General features: G+C 37.6%; 1 protein-coding gene across 1 annotated transcript in view; it reads right to left on the bottom strand.

The window, feature by feature from the left end:
• Positions 1–12,678, bottom strand: part of CLEC2D (C-type lectin domain family 2, member D) — a 25,496-nt gene extending 12,818 nt beyond the window's left edge. The window contains 2 exon segments of the mRNA XM_011983314.1: positions 1,331–1,438; positions 12,612–12,678. Coding sequence (XP_011838704.1) covers positions 1,331–1,438; positions 12,612–12,672 — 169 coding nt within the window. The 5' untranslated portion in view covers positions 12,673–12,678.
• Positions 12,679–15,647: the final 2,969 nt, after the last annotated feature.

The following is a 15,647-nucleotide window of genomic DNA, read 5'->3' as shown; positions in this document are numbered from 1 at the left end:
CAGGGACCAGAGCTATAACTGCAAAGCTCTATTAGGAATTTTTATAACTAAAGCCAATCTAAATAACTTGATCTAAATGGGGAAATACCACATCTGAATAGTTAACTAACAATCTAAATGTTAAATAAAACGCAAAAATGATACAAAGCAATAAATAATAACACATTTAAAAAAAGAAAGAAAGAAAATGATGAGATTAAAAGATGGCTTCAGCTATTGGCTCCACACAAGAGATCATTTCCAGTCAAAGTGCTAGCTGAAAGGAAACGGAACACATAATGGATAATAAAGGAAAACAGTCATAAGTGTCAATTTCATATGCTTACTGTAAAAAAAGGGCTATAAATTTAAATTATATTTTAGAATACATTCCCTTGATTAATATTGAGGTATCTACAGAGTACAAAAATTGTCTCCTTCCAATTTTTTCTTTCTTAAATAGTTATAATTAGTTGACTTAAATATCTGAAATAAAAAACTTATTTTTGCTTCATAAATGTATAAAGTATATTATCTGTGGTTTCAAAATGGCAAAAGATAATAAGCAAAAGATTCGCAAATGAATAGGAATTATCTAGAACATGGAGTGTTCCAAGTGTTGCTGACTCTAAGTTATGTAAGCAGTATTTGAAGGGTCTCTCTGAAATTACTTCAGAATCCAATAATGGGGGTAGATTTTAGGTTGATACGTAGAGTGGCCTGAGGTTTGGGGAAAGTGTTTTTGTAGTTTTCTATGTCTCAGTTTGGTTTATATTAGATGCAATGCAAGCATGTTTTGAGGTACAAGATAATTTTTATAGCTAAATTGCTTTTAGGGTACAATCACTAAAAGGAGTTTGTTTTCTAGGGAGATGGGCTACATATGCTAAAAAAAACAAGGGCCAGAACATGCTCAAATAGCTAGAAAGAAAGACCAGGCTGCCTGTGATGTTATAGCCACTTAGTAGTTTTGTATACTTTAAACCATCTGTTTTGCTATTTTTCATGAAACAAGGCTGTTGTGGAGGTAAAATTAACTATGTCCCTAGATTGGATAAGGGACTATTTTTCAGTTTACTGTTTTTTTAAATTTTTGCATCAATATTCTTAAGGAATAGTGGTCTGTCTTCTACCTTCTGAAGATTCTGATCTTCTCACTAAACTTGGAATAATGTGAACCCTATTTACATAATTAAAATTTTTGATGCCACTTAAAAAGCTATTAGAGTTTAACTCAATTAGTGAGACAATATATTAAAAGCTGTAAAGAATAACAACATTATTTAGATTCTTTCTCTTCTTTTTACAAGTATAATTCTCTCTAGATGAATGAAGATTACAGTTCACTTACCGCTGAAAACAACCACTCCACACGCTATGATTGTCAGAAACATGATTAAGAAAAATAAGGGCCAAATTAAGGTAGCTTTACTAGAATGCTCTTTTGAATGCCGATAACCTGGAAAAAATTATTGAAAAACATTTTAGCAATTAAATACATACATAATACTGCCAGAAGCATTAACCATCAAAATGTTATTTTTATTTAATTCCTTCCCTTTTTACTAGAGGATGCAAATGACCTGTCATCTTACGAACTTACTATTCTATCTCTACAGTTTAATTATTTTTGAAAATTAAAAGAATTTATTTTTAACTTTCCAGTTACCATATTCAGGTTACCCTTTCAATTGGAGAGATTCATGTCAACTAAACCACAGGAATGAAATCAACATCCAAATCGTTGGAAATTCAACATAGCAAATTATTCTGATTCCTGTCTAAAAATGTAAAGAAATATTTTTAAACAATATTAAGAGGAGATCTATTGATTAAAATAGACTTAAAAGGCATTGTTTTGGAGGAAAAAAGGCAAAACTGAAATGATAAAGTGATTATGGTAGAGGTCAAATTAGTGTTATTCTTGGAAGGATAGGAGAGTGAATAGTTAAGAATACATAGAGGGCTTCTGAGCCACATAACAAGGATCTTTCTCAGACAATGTTAGTAGTTGTATTAGTCCATCCTCAATGCTATGAAGAACTGCCCGAGACTGGATAATTTAAAAAGGAAGGAAGTTTAATTGACTCACAGTTCTGCATGGCTGGGGAGGCCTCAGGAAACTTACAATAATGGTGGAAGAAGAAGCAAACATGTTTTTCTTCACGTGGCACCAGGAGAGAGAAGTGCCTAACAAAGGGGTAAAAGCCCCTTATAAAACCATAAGATCTCATGAAAACTCACTCACTATCACGAGAACAGCATGAGGGTAACCACCTCCATGATTCAGTTATCTCCCATTGGGTCCCTCCCATGACAAGTGGGGATTATGAGAACTACAATGTAAGATGAGATTTGGGTGAAGACACAGCTAGGCCATATCAGGAGTCCACAAAGGTGTTTATCTTACAATAATTAATCAAGCTACATATTTGTATTGTATAATTTCCTGTATCTGTGTTATATTTCAAAATGTCTTAGGTTATCTAAAACCTCTTATAAAGTTTATTATTGGAACCCTGTTCTGACACAATCTCTTGCATACAATTCACACTCCTAGTTAATTTATCTAGATTTGTCCTTAGCTAAATAGGCATATTTTTCTCTAACATTCCCCCCAACACTAGAGACATTAGCAAGCTTTACATTGATGTTTCCCAAGATATTTGTCTTAATCAACAGATTTTAGTTTTTAGCAGTTTAAGTTGACAGAAATACTGAATGAAAAATATCGAGTTCACATATGCCCCTGTACCCCCTTTATAAAATATTTAAGAAATCATAAGAGAATCCAGAGGAAAATAAATTCTACATGTAGAGAACAAAGATAAAAATGACGTTTACATTCTCCTCAAAAACCATGCAAGTAAGAAGACAGCGGAAACAAATATTTAAAGTATTAAGAGAAAAAAACCTTATTAACTTAGAATTCTTTAGCCTAAAAAATTCTTCAAAATGCATGACAAACAAATACTATTTTAGACAAACATTGAGATAACTTGTTGCCAGTAGACCTGTCTTATATCAAAAAACAAAAAAGGTAAATGCAATTATTTTAAACGGAAAGAGAATTATACAGGTTAGAAACATAAATTATATGAAAAAGGAAGAATATAAAAAATAAGTGAAGGTAAATTAAAACTATTTATTTTTCTTATTCTTAATTGATCTAACAAATGACAATTTGTTCAAAATAATAATTGTAGCAATATATTTAATTATGTGTGCTTATATATATATCTTTATATATATTTACATGCTTATGTATTCTTATATGTAAATAAAATAAATAACAGAAATGACACATGGGATAAAAGCAGGGAATTAGGATTTTTTTAATAGAAGATACAGTACCTGTGAAATGGTATAGTATTATTTGAAAGCAAGCTTATGTTAGTTGTGAGTGTATATTGCAAACACTAGGGTAACCACTAAAATCACATTTTTTAAAGTATAATTGATATACCAAGAATGAGAAAAAAATGGAACTTTATAAATGCTAAGTTAAAAACTAAACATGCAGGGAAAAAAAGGGAAGACAAGGCTGGGTGTGGTAGCTTACACTTATAATCCCAACCCTTTGGGACACCGAGGCAGGAGGATCATTTGAGGCCAGAAGTTCAAGACCAGACTGGGAGACGTAGCAAGACTCTGTCTCTAAAAACATTAAATAAAAATCAGCCAGGCTTTATGACACATGCCTGTAATACCAGGTACTCAGGGCTTAGGTGGGAGAATCACTTGGGCCTAGGATTTCAAGGGTACAGGGAGCTATAATTACACCATCACTCTCCAGCCTAATGAACAGAATGAGACTCTGTCTCTGAAGAGAATGAAAAATGAAATAGAAACAAAGAACAAAGGCAAAAAATAGAAAACAGAAAGAAATATGGTAGATATTTAATCCACCTATGTTAATAATCACTTTAATATCAATGATCTAAATGCACCAGTTAAAAATCAGAGATTAAACTATACGATATCTGCAGGAAATACACTTTAAATATAAAGACACACAAACTAAAAGGAAATGGATTGTAAATATATATATATGTATATATATCATACTGGTACAAAAAAAAGAAAGCAGGAGAAGCTATACAAATTTCAAACAGAACAAACCTCAAAGCAAGGAAATTTATCAGGAATGATGAAAATTATTGCATAATGGTATAAGAATTAGTTTTCCAAGAAACTATGTTATGTTTCCACATAACAAACCTAAATGTGCATGCACCTAACAAGAGAGTATTTAACTACATGAGGCAAAAATTAATAGAACTGCAAGGAGAAATCAATGAATTCATTTTCCTAGTTGGTGATTTCAACAACACTCTATTGGAAATGCACAGATCCAGCAGGGTACAGTGGCTCATGCCTGTAATCTCAGCACCTTGGGATGCCAAAAAGACTGGATTATTTGATCTCAGGAGTTCAAGACCAACCTGGGCAATGTGGTAAAACTCTGTCTCTACAAAAAGGCAAAAATGAGCCAAGTGTGGTGGTATGTGCTGGTATTCCCAGTTACTCAGGAGACTGAGGTGGGAGGATTGCTTGAACCCGGGAAGCAGTGGTTGAAATGAGATGAGACTGCACTACTGCACTCCAGCCTGGGTGACAGAGCGAGACTCTGTCTCAAAAACAACAAAATAGAAAAAATAAAAAGAAAGAAAGAAATGCACAGATCCGGCAGGGAGAAAATCAGTAGAACTTAGGTGAACTCAGCAACACCATCAATCAACTGAATATAATTGACATCTATAGACTACTTTGTCCAACAACAGCAGAATATACACTCTCAAGATTACATGGAAAAGTCACCATAATAGACCACCTTCTGGGCCGTAAAACATACCCTAGCAAATTTAACAAAATAGAAATCATACAGACCACAATGTAAATAAATTAGAATCAATAACAAAGAAAAGTTTTAAATCCCACTAATCTCCACAAACATGTGGTGATTAAACAATATGTTTCTAAACAACATATGGGTCAAGGAAGAAATCACAACAGAAATTTTAAAATATTTCAACTAAATGAAAATGAAAATACAGCTTAACAAAATTTGCGGGATGCAGTAAAAGCATTGTTTAAAGAGAAATTGATAGCATTGAATGCATCTATTAGAAAAAAATAAAGATCTAAAATTAATTAGCTAAGTTTATACCTTAGGAAACTAGAAATAGAAGAGCAAATCAGGTACAAAGTAAACAGAAGAAAAGAAAATTATTAGAGCAGAAATAAAAAATGAGACATTAATAGAAAAAGTCATCACAACCAAAAACTAGGTTTTGAAAGATTAAAAATAATGCATAAGGCTCTAGCCAGGCTGATTAAGAAGAAAAGAGGAAGGACACAAATTACCTATATCAGAAATAAATAAGTAGCAATTACTACAGATCCCATGGATGCTAAAATGGACAGTTCTATGTCCACACAGAGGATCAGTCACTTGAGAGACATAATTTCTCTAAACTCATACATGGAGAAATAGATGACCTAAATATGTTCACATTTATTACAGAAGTTGACCTTCCAAAACAGAAAGCACCATGTCAAGATGGACTTACTGGTGAATTCAACCAAACATTTAAGGAAAAAATTATACCAATTCTCTATAATTTGTTTTAGAAGTCAGAGCAGAGAGACTACTTCTTAACTCATTCTATGAGGCCAGCTTTATCCTAATAGGAAAAATCAGATTAAGACATTACAGGAAAAGAAAACTATGGGCCACTATACCACTATACCCCATGAACATAGATGCAAAACCTCAACAAAACTTTAGCAAATCCAATCCAATGATGTATAAAAAGAATTATACACTGTGATGAAGTGAAATTTATTTCAGCTATTTAAGGCAAGTTCAGCATTCAAAAATCAATTAATGTTATCCATAACATTAACAAGCTAAAAAAATCACTTGATTATATCAATATATACAAAAAAATTTAACAAAATTCAATAGCCATTTGTGATAAAAACTCTCAGTAAACAAAATTCAACATGGATTTGTGACAAAAACTCTCAGTAAACTAGAAATAGGGAAGAACTTCTTCAACTTAATAAAGAATATCTACAATAATCTACAGCTAACATCCTCAAGTATGGTGAGAAACTTGAAGTTTTCCCACTAAGATCAAGAACAAGGCAAAGATGTCCCCCTCGCCAATGCTTTACGACGTTGTTCTGGAAGTGCTAGAAAACACAGTAAGACAAGAAAAGGAAATAAAGGAAATAAAAGGTATACAGATGAGAAAGTAAGAAGTAAAACTGTATTTCTCTGCAGATGACATAATCATCCATGTAGAAAATCTTGAAGAATTGAAAATTCTGGGAACTGATATGCGAGGTTATTGATATATAAGGTTGTAGAATGCATGGGTAATATACAAAAGTCAATCACTTTTCTATATGCCAGAAATAAACAAACAGACTTTTATTTGAGAACACAGTGCCATACACATTAGCATTCAAAAAATAAAATACTTAGGTATAAATCTAACAAAATATGTACAAAATCTATATGTGGAAAACTACAAACTGATGAATGAAATCAAAGTAGAACTAAATAAATGGAGAAGTATTTTATGTTCATGGAGAGAAAGACTCAACATTGCCAAGATATCAATTCTTCCCAGCTAATCTACAGATTAAATGCAATGATAATAATAATCTCAGCAAGTTATTGTGCAAATATCAACAAACTGATTCTAAAGTTTGTATAGATAAGCAAAAGACCCAGAAAAGCAAACACATTATTGAAGGAGATGAGCAAAGTTAAACAACTGATACTACCTGACTTCATGATTTACTCTGAAGCTACAGTAATCAAGACAATGTGGTATTTGTTAAAGAATAGACAAATAAGGCCGGGCACGGTGGCTCACTCCTATAATCCCAGCACTTTGGAAGGCCGAGGCAGGCAGATCACGAGGTCAGGAGATTGAGACCATCCTGGCTAACATGGTGAAACCTCGTCTCTACTAAAAATACAAAAATTAGCCGGGGGTGGTGGTGGGCATCTGTAGTCCCACCTACTCGGGAGGCTGAGGCAGGAGAATGGCGTGAACCCAGGAGGCAGAGCTTGCAGTGAGCCGAGGTCGCACCACTGTGCTCCAGCCTGGGTGACACAGCAAGACTCCGTCTCTTTAAAAAAAAAAAAAAAAAAAGAATTGACAAATATATTAATGAAAAAGGATAGAAAGCAGAGAAGTAGACTAAAAATAAATAGACCCAGATAAATACAGTCAACTGATCTTTGATAAAGGAGCAAAAGCAATACAATTTAAAAAAGATAGTCTTTTCAACAAATGATGCTGAACAACTAGATACTAACATACAAATAAATGAATCTAGGCCCAGATTTTGCCTTTTTCCCAAAAATAAATCAAAATGTATCATAGCCCTAAATGTAAAACACAAAACTCATAGAAGATAACATAACAGAAAGCCTAGATAACTCTGGGTATGGTGATGACTTTTTAGATATAATACCAAGGGCACAATCCATGAAAGAAAGAACTGAGAAACTGGACTTCATTAAAACGAAAAACTTTTGATCTGCAAAAGACATAATCAAAATAATGAGAAGACGAATTATTAATATCATATGTCCTTTGAGAATTGCAAGTTAAAACAATGAGATATCATTACATATTACTTAAGCATTACATTAAAACACTAACAATATCAAATGCTGGCAAGGATGTGGAGCAACCGGAAGTCTCATGCATTACTGGTAAGAAAGCTAAATGCTACAGCCACTTTGGCAGTTTCTTACAAAAGAAAACATACTTGACGGGAGGGGCCAAAATGGCCAAATAGAAACAGCTCTGGTCTGAAGCTCCCAGTGAGATGAATGTGGAAGGCAGGTGAATTCTGCATCTCCATCTGAAGTACCAAGTTCATCTCATTGGGCAGCTGGTGCAACCCACAGAAAGCAAGGAGAAAGCAGCTGGGGTGACACTTCACCCAGGAGTTGCACAGGGCGGGGAGACCTGCCTCCCTGAGGTAAGGGAAGTGGGGAGGGTCTGTCCTACCCACCAGGGGTACTATGCTTCTCCCACAGATTTTTGCAATCTGCAGATCAGAAGATTCCCTCATGAGCCTACACCACCAGGGTCCTGGGTCTCAAGCACAAACTTGGGCAAACCAATGACAGCCACTCCCATTGGTGGCTGTTTAGGCAGGCCCTGAGCTGCAGGAGTTTTTACATGCTCCAGTGGTGTGTGGAACTCCAGTGAGGCAGGAGAACCATCCAGTCCCATGGAAAGGGGGCCGAAGCCAAGGAGGAGAGCCTAGCAGTCTCAATCAGTGGGTTCTACTCCTGTGGATCCCTGCCAGCTAAGACCCACTGACTTGAGATCCCCGCTGCCAGCAGAGTAGTCTGGAGTGTGCCTGGAATGACCAAGTTCCTGCGGGGAGGGGTGACCACCATTAGTTGGCGGTTTGCCCCTGACAGTGCAAAGGAGCCTGAGAGGTTTGGACTGGGTCAAATTTCCCACAGTGCAGCAAAGTGCTGTGGCAGGTTGTGGCCAGACTGCCTCTTTAGGTGGGATCTTGAGCCATCCCTCCTCACCAGGCGGGCCATTCCTGCAAGCATTCCAGCAGCTCCAATCAGGGGCTTACAGACAGAACTCTCATCTCCCTGAGTCAGAGTGCCTGAGGGGAGAGGCAGTTTCAGATTCAGCGGACTTAATCTTTCCTGCTGGCTCTGAAGAGACCAGATGAACCGGGTGAGTGCGATTCCCCCAGTACAGCACACCAGTTCTGCTAAGGGAACATCAGACTCTCTACATAAGCGGGTCCTTGATCCTGTGCCTCCTGACTGGGTGAGACTTCCCAACAAGGGTCACCAGACACCTCATACAGAAGCGTTCCAGCTGGCATTAGGCCAGCGTTCCTCTGGGGCGAAACTTCCGAAGGAAGAAGCAGGCAGCGATCTGCTGTTCTGCAGCCTCCACTGGTGATACCCAGGTGAACAGGGTCTGGAGTGGATCCCCAGTAAACTGCAGCAGATCTGCAGCAGAAAGGCTGACTGTTAGAAGATAAACAAACCAACAGAAAGTAACAAAGACAACATCAACAAAAAAGACTCCACAAAAACCCCATTCAAAGGTCATCAGCCTCAAAGATCAAAGATGGATAAATCCACAAAGATGAGGGAAAAAACAATGCAAAACCCCTGAAAATTCCAAAAGCCAGAATGCCTCTTCTCTTCCAAATGATCGCGACACTTCTCCAGTGAGGGCATAGAACGAGGCTGAAGCTGAGATGGATGAACTGACAGAAGTAGGCTTCAGAAAGTAGGTAATAATGAATTTCTCCGAGCTACAGCATTATGTCCTAACCCAATGCAAAGAAGCTAAGAAGCATGATAAAAGATTACAGGAGCTGTTAACCAGAATAACCAGTTTAGCGAGAGCATAAATGACCTGATGGAGCTGAAAAACACAGCAAGAGAACATCATGATGCAAACACAAGTATCAATAGCCGAATTGACCAAGCAGAAGAGAAAATACCAGAGCTTAAAGACTATCTTGCTGAAATAAGGCAGACAGACAAGACTAGAGAAAAAAGAATGAAAAGGAATGAACAAAACCTCCAAGAACTACGGGACTATGTAAAAAGACTGAACCTACCACTGATTGGAGTACTTGAAAGAGCCAGGGAGGATGGAACCAAGTTGGAAAACACACTTCAGGATATAACCCAGGAGAACTTCCCCAACCTAGCAAGACAGGCCAACATTCAAATTCAGGAAATCCCCAATAAGATACTTCATGAGATGATCAACCACAAGACACATAATCATCAGATACTCCAAGGTCAAAATGGAAGAAAAAATATTAAGGGCAGTCAGGGAGACAGGTCAGGTCACTGACAAAGGGAAACCCATCAGACTATGAATTTTGAGTGACTACAATATGCCAGTGTAGGTTTATTAATTGTAATAACTGTACTGCCAGTGAAGAATGTTGATGTTAGAGACTGCTATGGTTTGAATGCGTCTCCAAAGTTCATGTGTTAGTCACTTAGTCCCCAATGCAATAGTGTTGAGAGGTGGGCCTTTTAAGAGGGAATCAGGTCATAATGTCCTTCCTTATAATGCGAGTGGGTTTACTATCACGAAAGTGGATTTGTTATCAAAGCAAGTTTGGTGCCTCTTGCTCTCTCTCTTTCTTATGCATGTGCTCTCTTGCCCTTCCAAATTCTGCCGTGGGATGATGGAGCAAAAAGGCCCTCACCAGATGTGTCTCTCAGTCTTGAACTTTCCAGCCTCCAGAACTATGAGCCAATAGATTTTGTTCATTATAAATTACCCAGTCTTGGGTATTCTGTAATAACAGCACAAAACAGGCTAAGACAGAGTCTATGTATGTGTGGCAACAAGGAGAAAATGAAAAACAAACAACAACAAAAAAACTATCTTTCTCACAATTTTGCTGTGATCCCAAAATGGCTCTAAAAATATGGTCTTTAAACCAAAAAAAGAGCAAAAGGAAAAAGGATATACTAGCAGCAGATCTTACAAGAATATCCAAATTTAAAGAGCCATCAAACCAGTGGTGAATTTAAATTTCCCTCCTCTAATATCATGCCCCGAACTTAATACAGCCAGAAACATGGAATTGAGCACCTGTCAGCATAAAAATAGAGAGGGCTCCAGGAGAAGCACTAGAGGTATGGTTTGAGGAACAAAAAAGCAAACTCCTACCTCAAATAGAGTATGAAAACACCACATTTATTTTTTCTCCCTCTCTCTTGTCTACACTGCCATGTGCCTCAAACCTCAGGCAATCTGATGATGGTAGTGGAAACTACAGCAACGTGCAATAGCCAAAACCTTGAGAAAGATCAATCCTCAGCCAGGCGCGGTGGCCCACGCCTGTAATCCCAGCACTTTGGGAGGCCGAGGCAGGCGGATCACGAGGTCAGGAGATCGAGACCATCCTGGCTAACACGGTGAAACCCCGTCTCTACTAAAAATACAAAAGATTAGCCAGGGGAGGTGGCGGGCGCCTGTAGTCCCAGCTACTCGGGAGGCTGAGGCAGGGGAATGGCGTAAACCCGGGAGGCGGAGCTTGCAGTGAGCCAAGATCGCTCCACCGCACTCCAGCCTGGGCCACAGAGTGAGACTCCGTCTCAGAAATAAAAAGAAAAGAAAAGTCAGTCCTCTCCATTCAGTAGAGTTGTGGCTCCATGAGAGTGGGGCCAAACCTCTTGCTTTTTTTTCTTCTTTCTCGCTGTCCTTCTGCCACATGAGTTTAAAGATGCAGAAATGACTGCAGAAGTGTATGGTTCATCAGAATAAAAGGAGCCCCGCGTTTCATGGAGGATGGAAAGGAGAAGCCCCTGGGAACCTGAAAGTACTGGTCAGATGGTGAAGAGGGAGAAACGTTAGAAAGAGATCCATGAACATTATTTATAAACTCCTGGATTCACCTGCCCCTCAACTTATGCATGCCTAGATGTGTTTCTAATTGGCATACTAAAGATGTTAAGACCCGAGCTAATGAATAGAGCATTGCGCAGTTGCCAGTTTCACCCCGGGTTGAGGCATATACCTGAAAAGCTCTACAAAGGCTTTCAGAATGGAACTGACATTGGAACCGGATCCCACAGATTGTCTTCATCCCACCAGTGTGATTGCTTGCTAAAACAATAGTATCAATATTCTCCAAAATTTAAATAAGATCCAGTTTAACTAAATATTTATTCAAAAGTTCAAATTACAGTCCAATATTACACAGCATATGAAGAACCATGAAAATGTAAACTTCGGTGGGGAAAGACAGTACAAGCCAAGGAGGGAAATGACAGAGATGTTGGAACTATCTGACAAATACTTCAAAGGAGTTGGTATAAAATGCTCAAAATACCCAATGAGTGAAGAAACAAATTAAGTCATTTAACAACATTTAGAGTTCATCTTTTTCCCCCTCTGAATTACCTTTTCTTTAAATTGATTACCTTTTAAGATGGGAGGAAAAAAACTCCAAACTTTTAAGTCCTAAGTTATAAAACCTTGATTTTCTCTAACTGTGGCAAAAGACATTTTTTTTCCACTTACTAAATCATCATATAAAGCTTTTCACTTACTAAATCATCATATAAATCATCATATAAAGCTCTCTCTATATATAGTTCCAGTGCATCCAATCTAACATAATTACATTAGAATGCCCTAAGTTTTTACTTCAATCTTTGTTTACTTTGTTGATTTGTAAATGTCCTTTACATACTATTTTCTACCTTTTCTCTCTTATGAGCTTCCATGGTAGGTTTTCTACCTATGTAATAATGATAGTATCTTGTATCTGAGTAACACTTTAGAGTTTGTAGTTTTTTTTTAGTGAAATTCACTATTTTTATTTTCAATCATAAACTTAACCTTATCTCATTGTCTTACATGTTTCATTGTTCCCTCTCCTTAGTTGTTACAACTGTGAATATAAATATATGCATATTTCACATGAATTATAAGCCAATTTATAGACTCCCACATTCCATCTCTTATCCTTGAAAACTTCTTACTGGATCAGTACCTTACCTGTGTGAGCCCATCACTACCACTACCTTCCCATTCCAGTCCTCACGTTTACTCTACATCCCAGCTTTTTACCTGGGTTTGCAGGCAGTTCGGATGGTGCAATGTCTTTCTCCACATTCTTACTGTCATGCATTTTGCCTCCAGTACCATGAGTGATCTAAACCACAGTCTGTGTTTTCAACCCCAAGAATGATTCGAAACAAAACGAAACCAAGAAAAGCCCAACGACTAAAATATGTCAGTGTGTAACTGCCCCAGTAACACAGAATTTAAAGCCTTTAAAATAAATATAGCTAGAGGAACAAATGAAACACAAATTATTTCAAAAATCAGCTCATCACAACAGAATAAACTGGTGTTTGTAAGAATTTAAAAGAAAAAAAGTTGAAGCTACTTCTCCAACAGTATTTTGGTTACAAAAGAAACTAATGCTTGATAACTTAAAATTTTTTGACTGTTAAAAAACTATAATTGTATTTTATGTGGTACAAAGCAATATCATGATAGAAAATAAGAATGTATTGAAAGGAAGGAGTTGACTCTCAGAGGAAATGAATATTAGGTGAGTAAAGACAACAGCAATTTTCTTTTTTTTTTTTTTGAGACGGAGTCTCGCTCTGTCGCCTGGGCTGGAGTGCAGTGGCCGGATCTCAGCTCACTGCAAGTTCTGCCTCCCGGGTTCACGCCATTCTCTGGCCTCAGCCTCCGGAGTAGTTGGGACTACAGGCGCCCGCCACCTCGCCCGGCTATTTTTTTGTATTTCTTAGTAGAGACGAGGTTTCACCGTGTTAGCCAGGATGGTCTCGATTTCCTGACCTCGTGATCCACCCGTCTCGGCCTCCCAAAGTGCTGGGATTACAGGCTTGAGCCACTGCGCCCGGCCTACAACTCAAATTAAAATTCATTCCCAAGAGTTTATGTTCATTCAAAAAATATCTTGTTTTCAATTTCTGCAAGATATTTTGGGAAGTTGCTGCTATGGCTGCTACAACAACGTTTCAAAAACGGGCCTGAACGGTGTGCAGCTTCTGTGCTCCCTCTGGAATAATCCAGGAGCACAGAGGTTCTTTAGCAGCAGGAGCTTCTTGTCAGATGTGTTGATTTCTTGTATATAAATGCTGGTAAGGGCACTTTTTACTAAAATACAGTTTATAGTAATGTGCACAAATCATAAGCGTACAACTAAACACGTTCATTACAAATATAACATGTAACAAGTACCTAAATGAAGTATATCTTAAAACCACATAAAACAATACCAACATCCTATGTGCCCTACTCACGTCCTGCAACGCTCGTTACCCCAGATATAATCTCTGTCTTAACTCTGACAACATAAATTGATTTTCCCTGTTTTTTGAATTCTATACAGTAGTCCCCCCCTTACCTGTGAGAAATAAGTTCCAGATTGGACAGCTATTGCCTTAATCGAATAGAAACGAAGTTGAGTTAGGGCTGAGTTCCAGTTTCTGTAAGATTCCATCTATCTTTTTCTTTACTATTTCATCCTTTCTAGTTTTTCCTAGGACCTATGATAAAGCCTTCTAGTAATTCCATCTGAGAACCTACTTTTGAGCAAAGCTGCTTCTCTTTGTTGGAAGTTGAATTTGGTTTTGTCTCCTAAACAACATGTGATTGCCAAAAGTTGAAGTCTGTTTTTCACACTGTTCTTGCTAACCTGTGAAATTTAACAATTTGAAAATTGCTTGAGAGAAAAATTTTTCTCATTTCTTTCGCCCTCTCTCCTCTTTGGGATTTTGGCCCTTCAAGTGCTTTAGGAAGAGATTTTTCTGTCCCTGCAAAAAATGCCTGGTATCCACTGCCTTCTCCCCAGAATCTCAGCATCTGACCCACTGCGAAGATGCCCCTAAGAGAAGGGTGGCTCCTGGAATGCTGACTCACTTCCCCGTGGCCCCTTTCCAGAATCTTTGTTCCCCCTCCAGTTGCCTTGAACACTCTCTAATAATCTTAATGAAATCCTTTTTCTTCAACTCCAGCCTTCTAGTTGTTCTCAGCATGAGTCTGATGTCTCTCCAGTTATATGATCATACACAGAAGTGGATACGAACTGGCAGGCTTTTCCCTTTCACGTCGTTTTATGATTTCATTGTTAGCTTAAAGGGGACAGAAGGTAAACCCTGATAAATTTCACATCATCTTGGAATTTCTACACTAATCTTGAACCTTCCAGTGAAACTACTATTACTTTTACTGTTATTAGCCTGGCATGACAACATAAAACTCCAGCTTATTACTACTTACTATGCTCCATACACATTAATATGAGGTTTAAACATGTGTTCTTATTTAATTGGCATAACTAACTAATGAGGCTGATATTACCTTTATTTTTCAGATGATCTTGGGTGAGGGACTAACTAATATGTCTAAGTTCACAGTAAGCTATAGAACCCATAACCGAAAGATCTGATATGAAAACTACTTTAAAGGTCAAATATCAAATGACATATTATCTGTGAGTTAGTCACATAATTTATTCATATCAATCTCTTGTTTCTACATTGCTGTAAGTTTCTCCTTTTGTAGAAACTAAACTGAAAGTAAGTTCATGAAGTCCTAAAGATGTCCATAATCATTTAACAAATATTTTCAAACTTCATGCCCTTCAGCCAGCACGCCAGGTGGACTTTGAGTGTAATGTCCCTTCCTTTAAGGGAACTGAAAAATAAGTAGGTATGCATGACTTATTGTAACAAGATGTGAGTGGCAGTAGAATAATTTATTAGGAGAGCAGTTAATGAGGGCACTTAACCCAGAAGAAGTTTTCCCAAGAAAGTATCAATCAAATGAGCTGGAGTTAGTTAAATAAAGTGAGGCATTTAGGCCGGGCATGGTGGCTCACACCTGTAATCTCAGCACTTTGGGAGGCCAAGGTGGGTGGATCACCTGAGGTCAGGAGTTCAAGATCAGCCTGACCAACATGGTGAAATCCTATCCCTACTAAAAATACAAAAATTACCTGGGCATGGTGGCTTGCACCTGTAATCCCAGCTACTTGGGAGGTTGAGGCAGGAGAATTGCTTGAACCCTAGAGGCCGAGGTTGCAGTGAGCCAAGGTTGCACCACCTGGGCGACAGAGTGAGACTC

Source organism: Mandrillus leucophaeus, unplaced genomic scaffold (genome assembly GCF_000951045.1).
Source record: "Mandrillus leucophaeus isolate KB7577 unplaced genomic scaffold, Mleu.le_1.0 Scaffold249, whole genome shotgun sequence".
NCBI classification, from domain to species: domain Eukaryota; kingdom Metazoa; phylum Chordata; class Mammalia; order Primates; family Cercopithecidae; genus Mandrillus; species Mandrillus leucophaeus.
The sequence above is the reverse complement of the archived record's forward strand: the minus strand, read 5'-3'. Positions and strand labels throughout refer to the sequence as shown.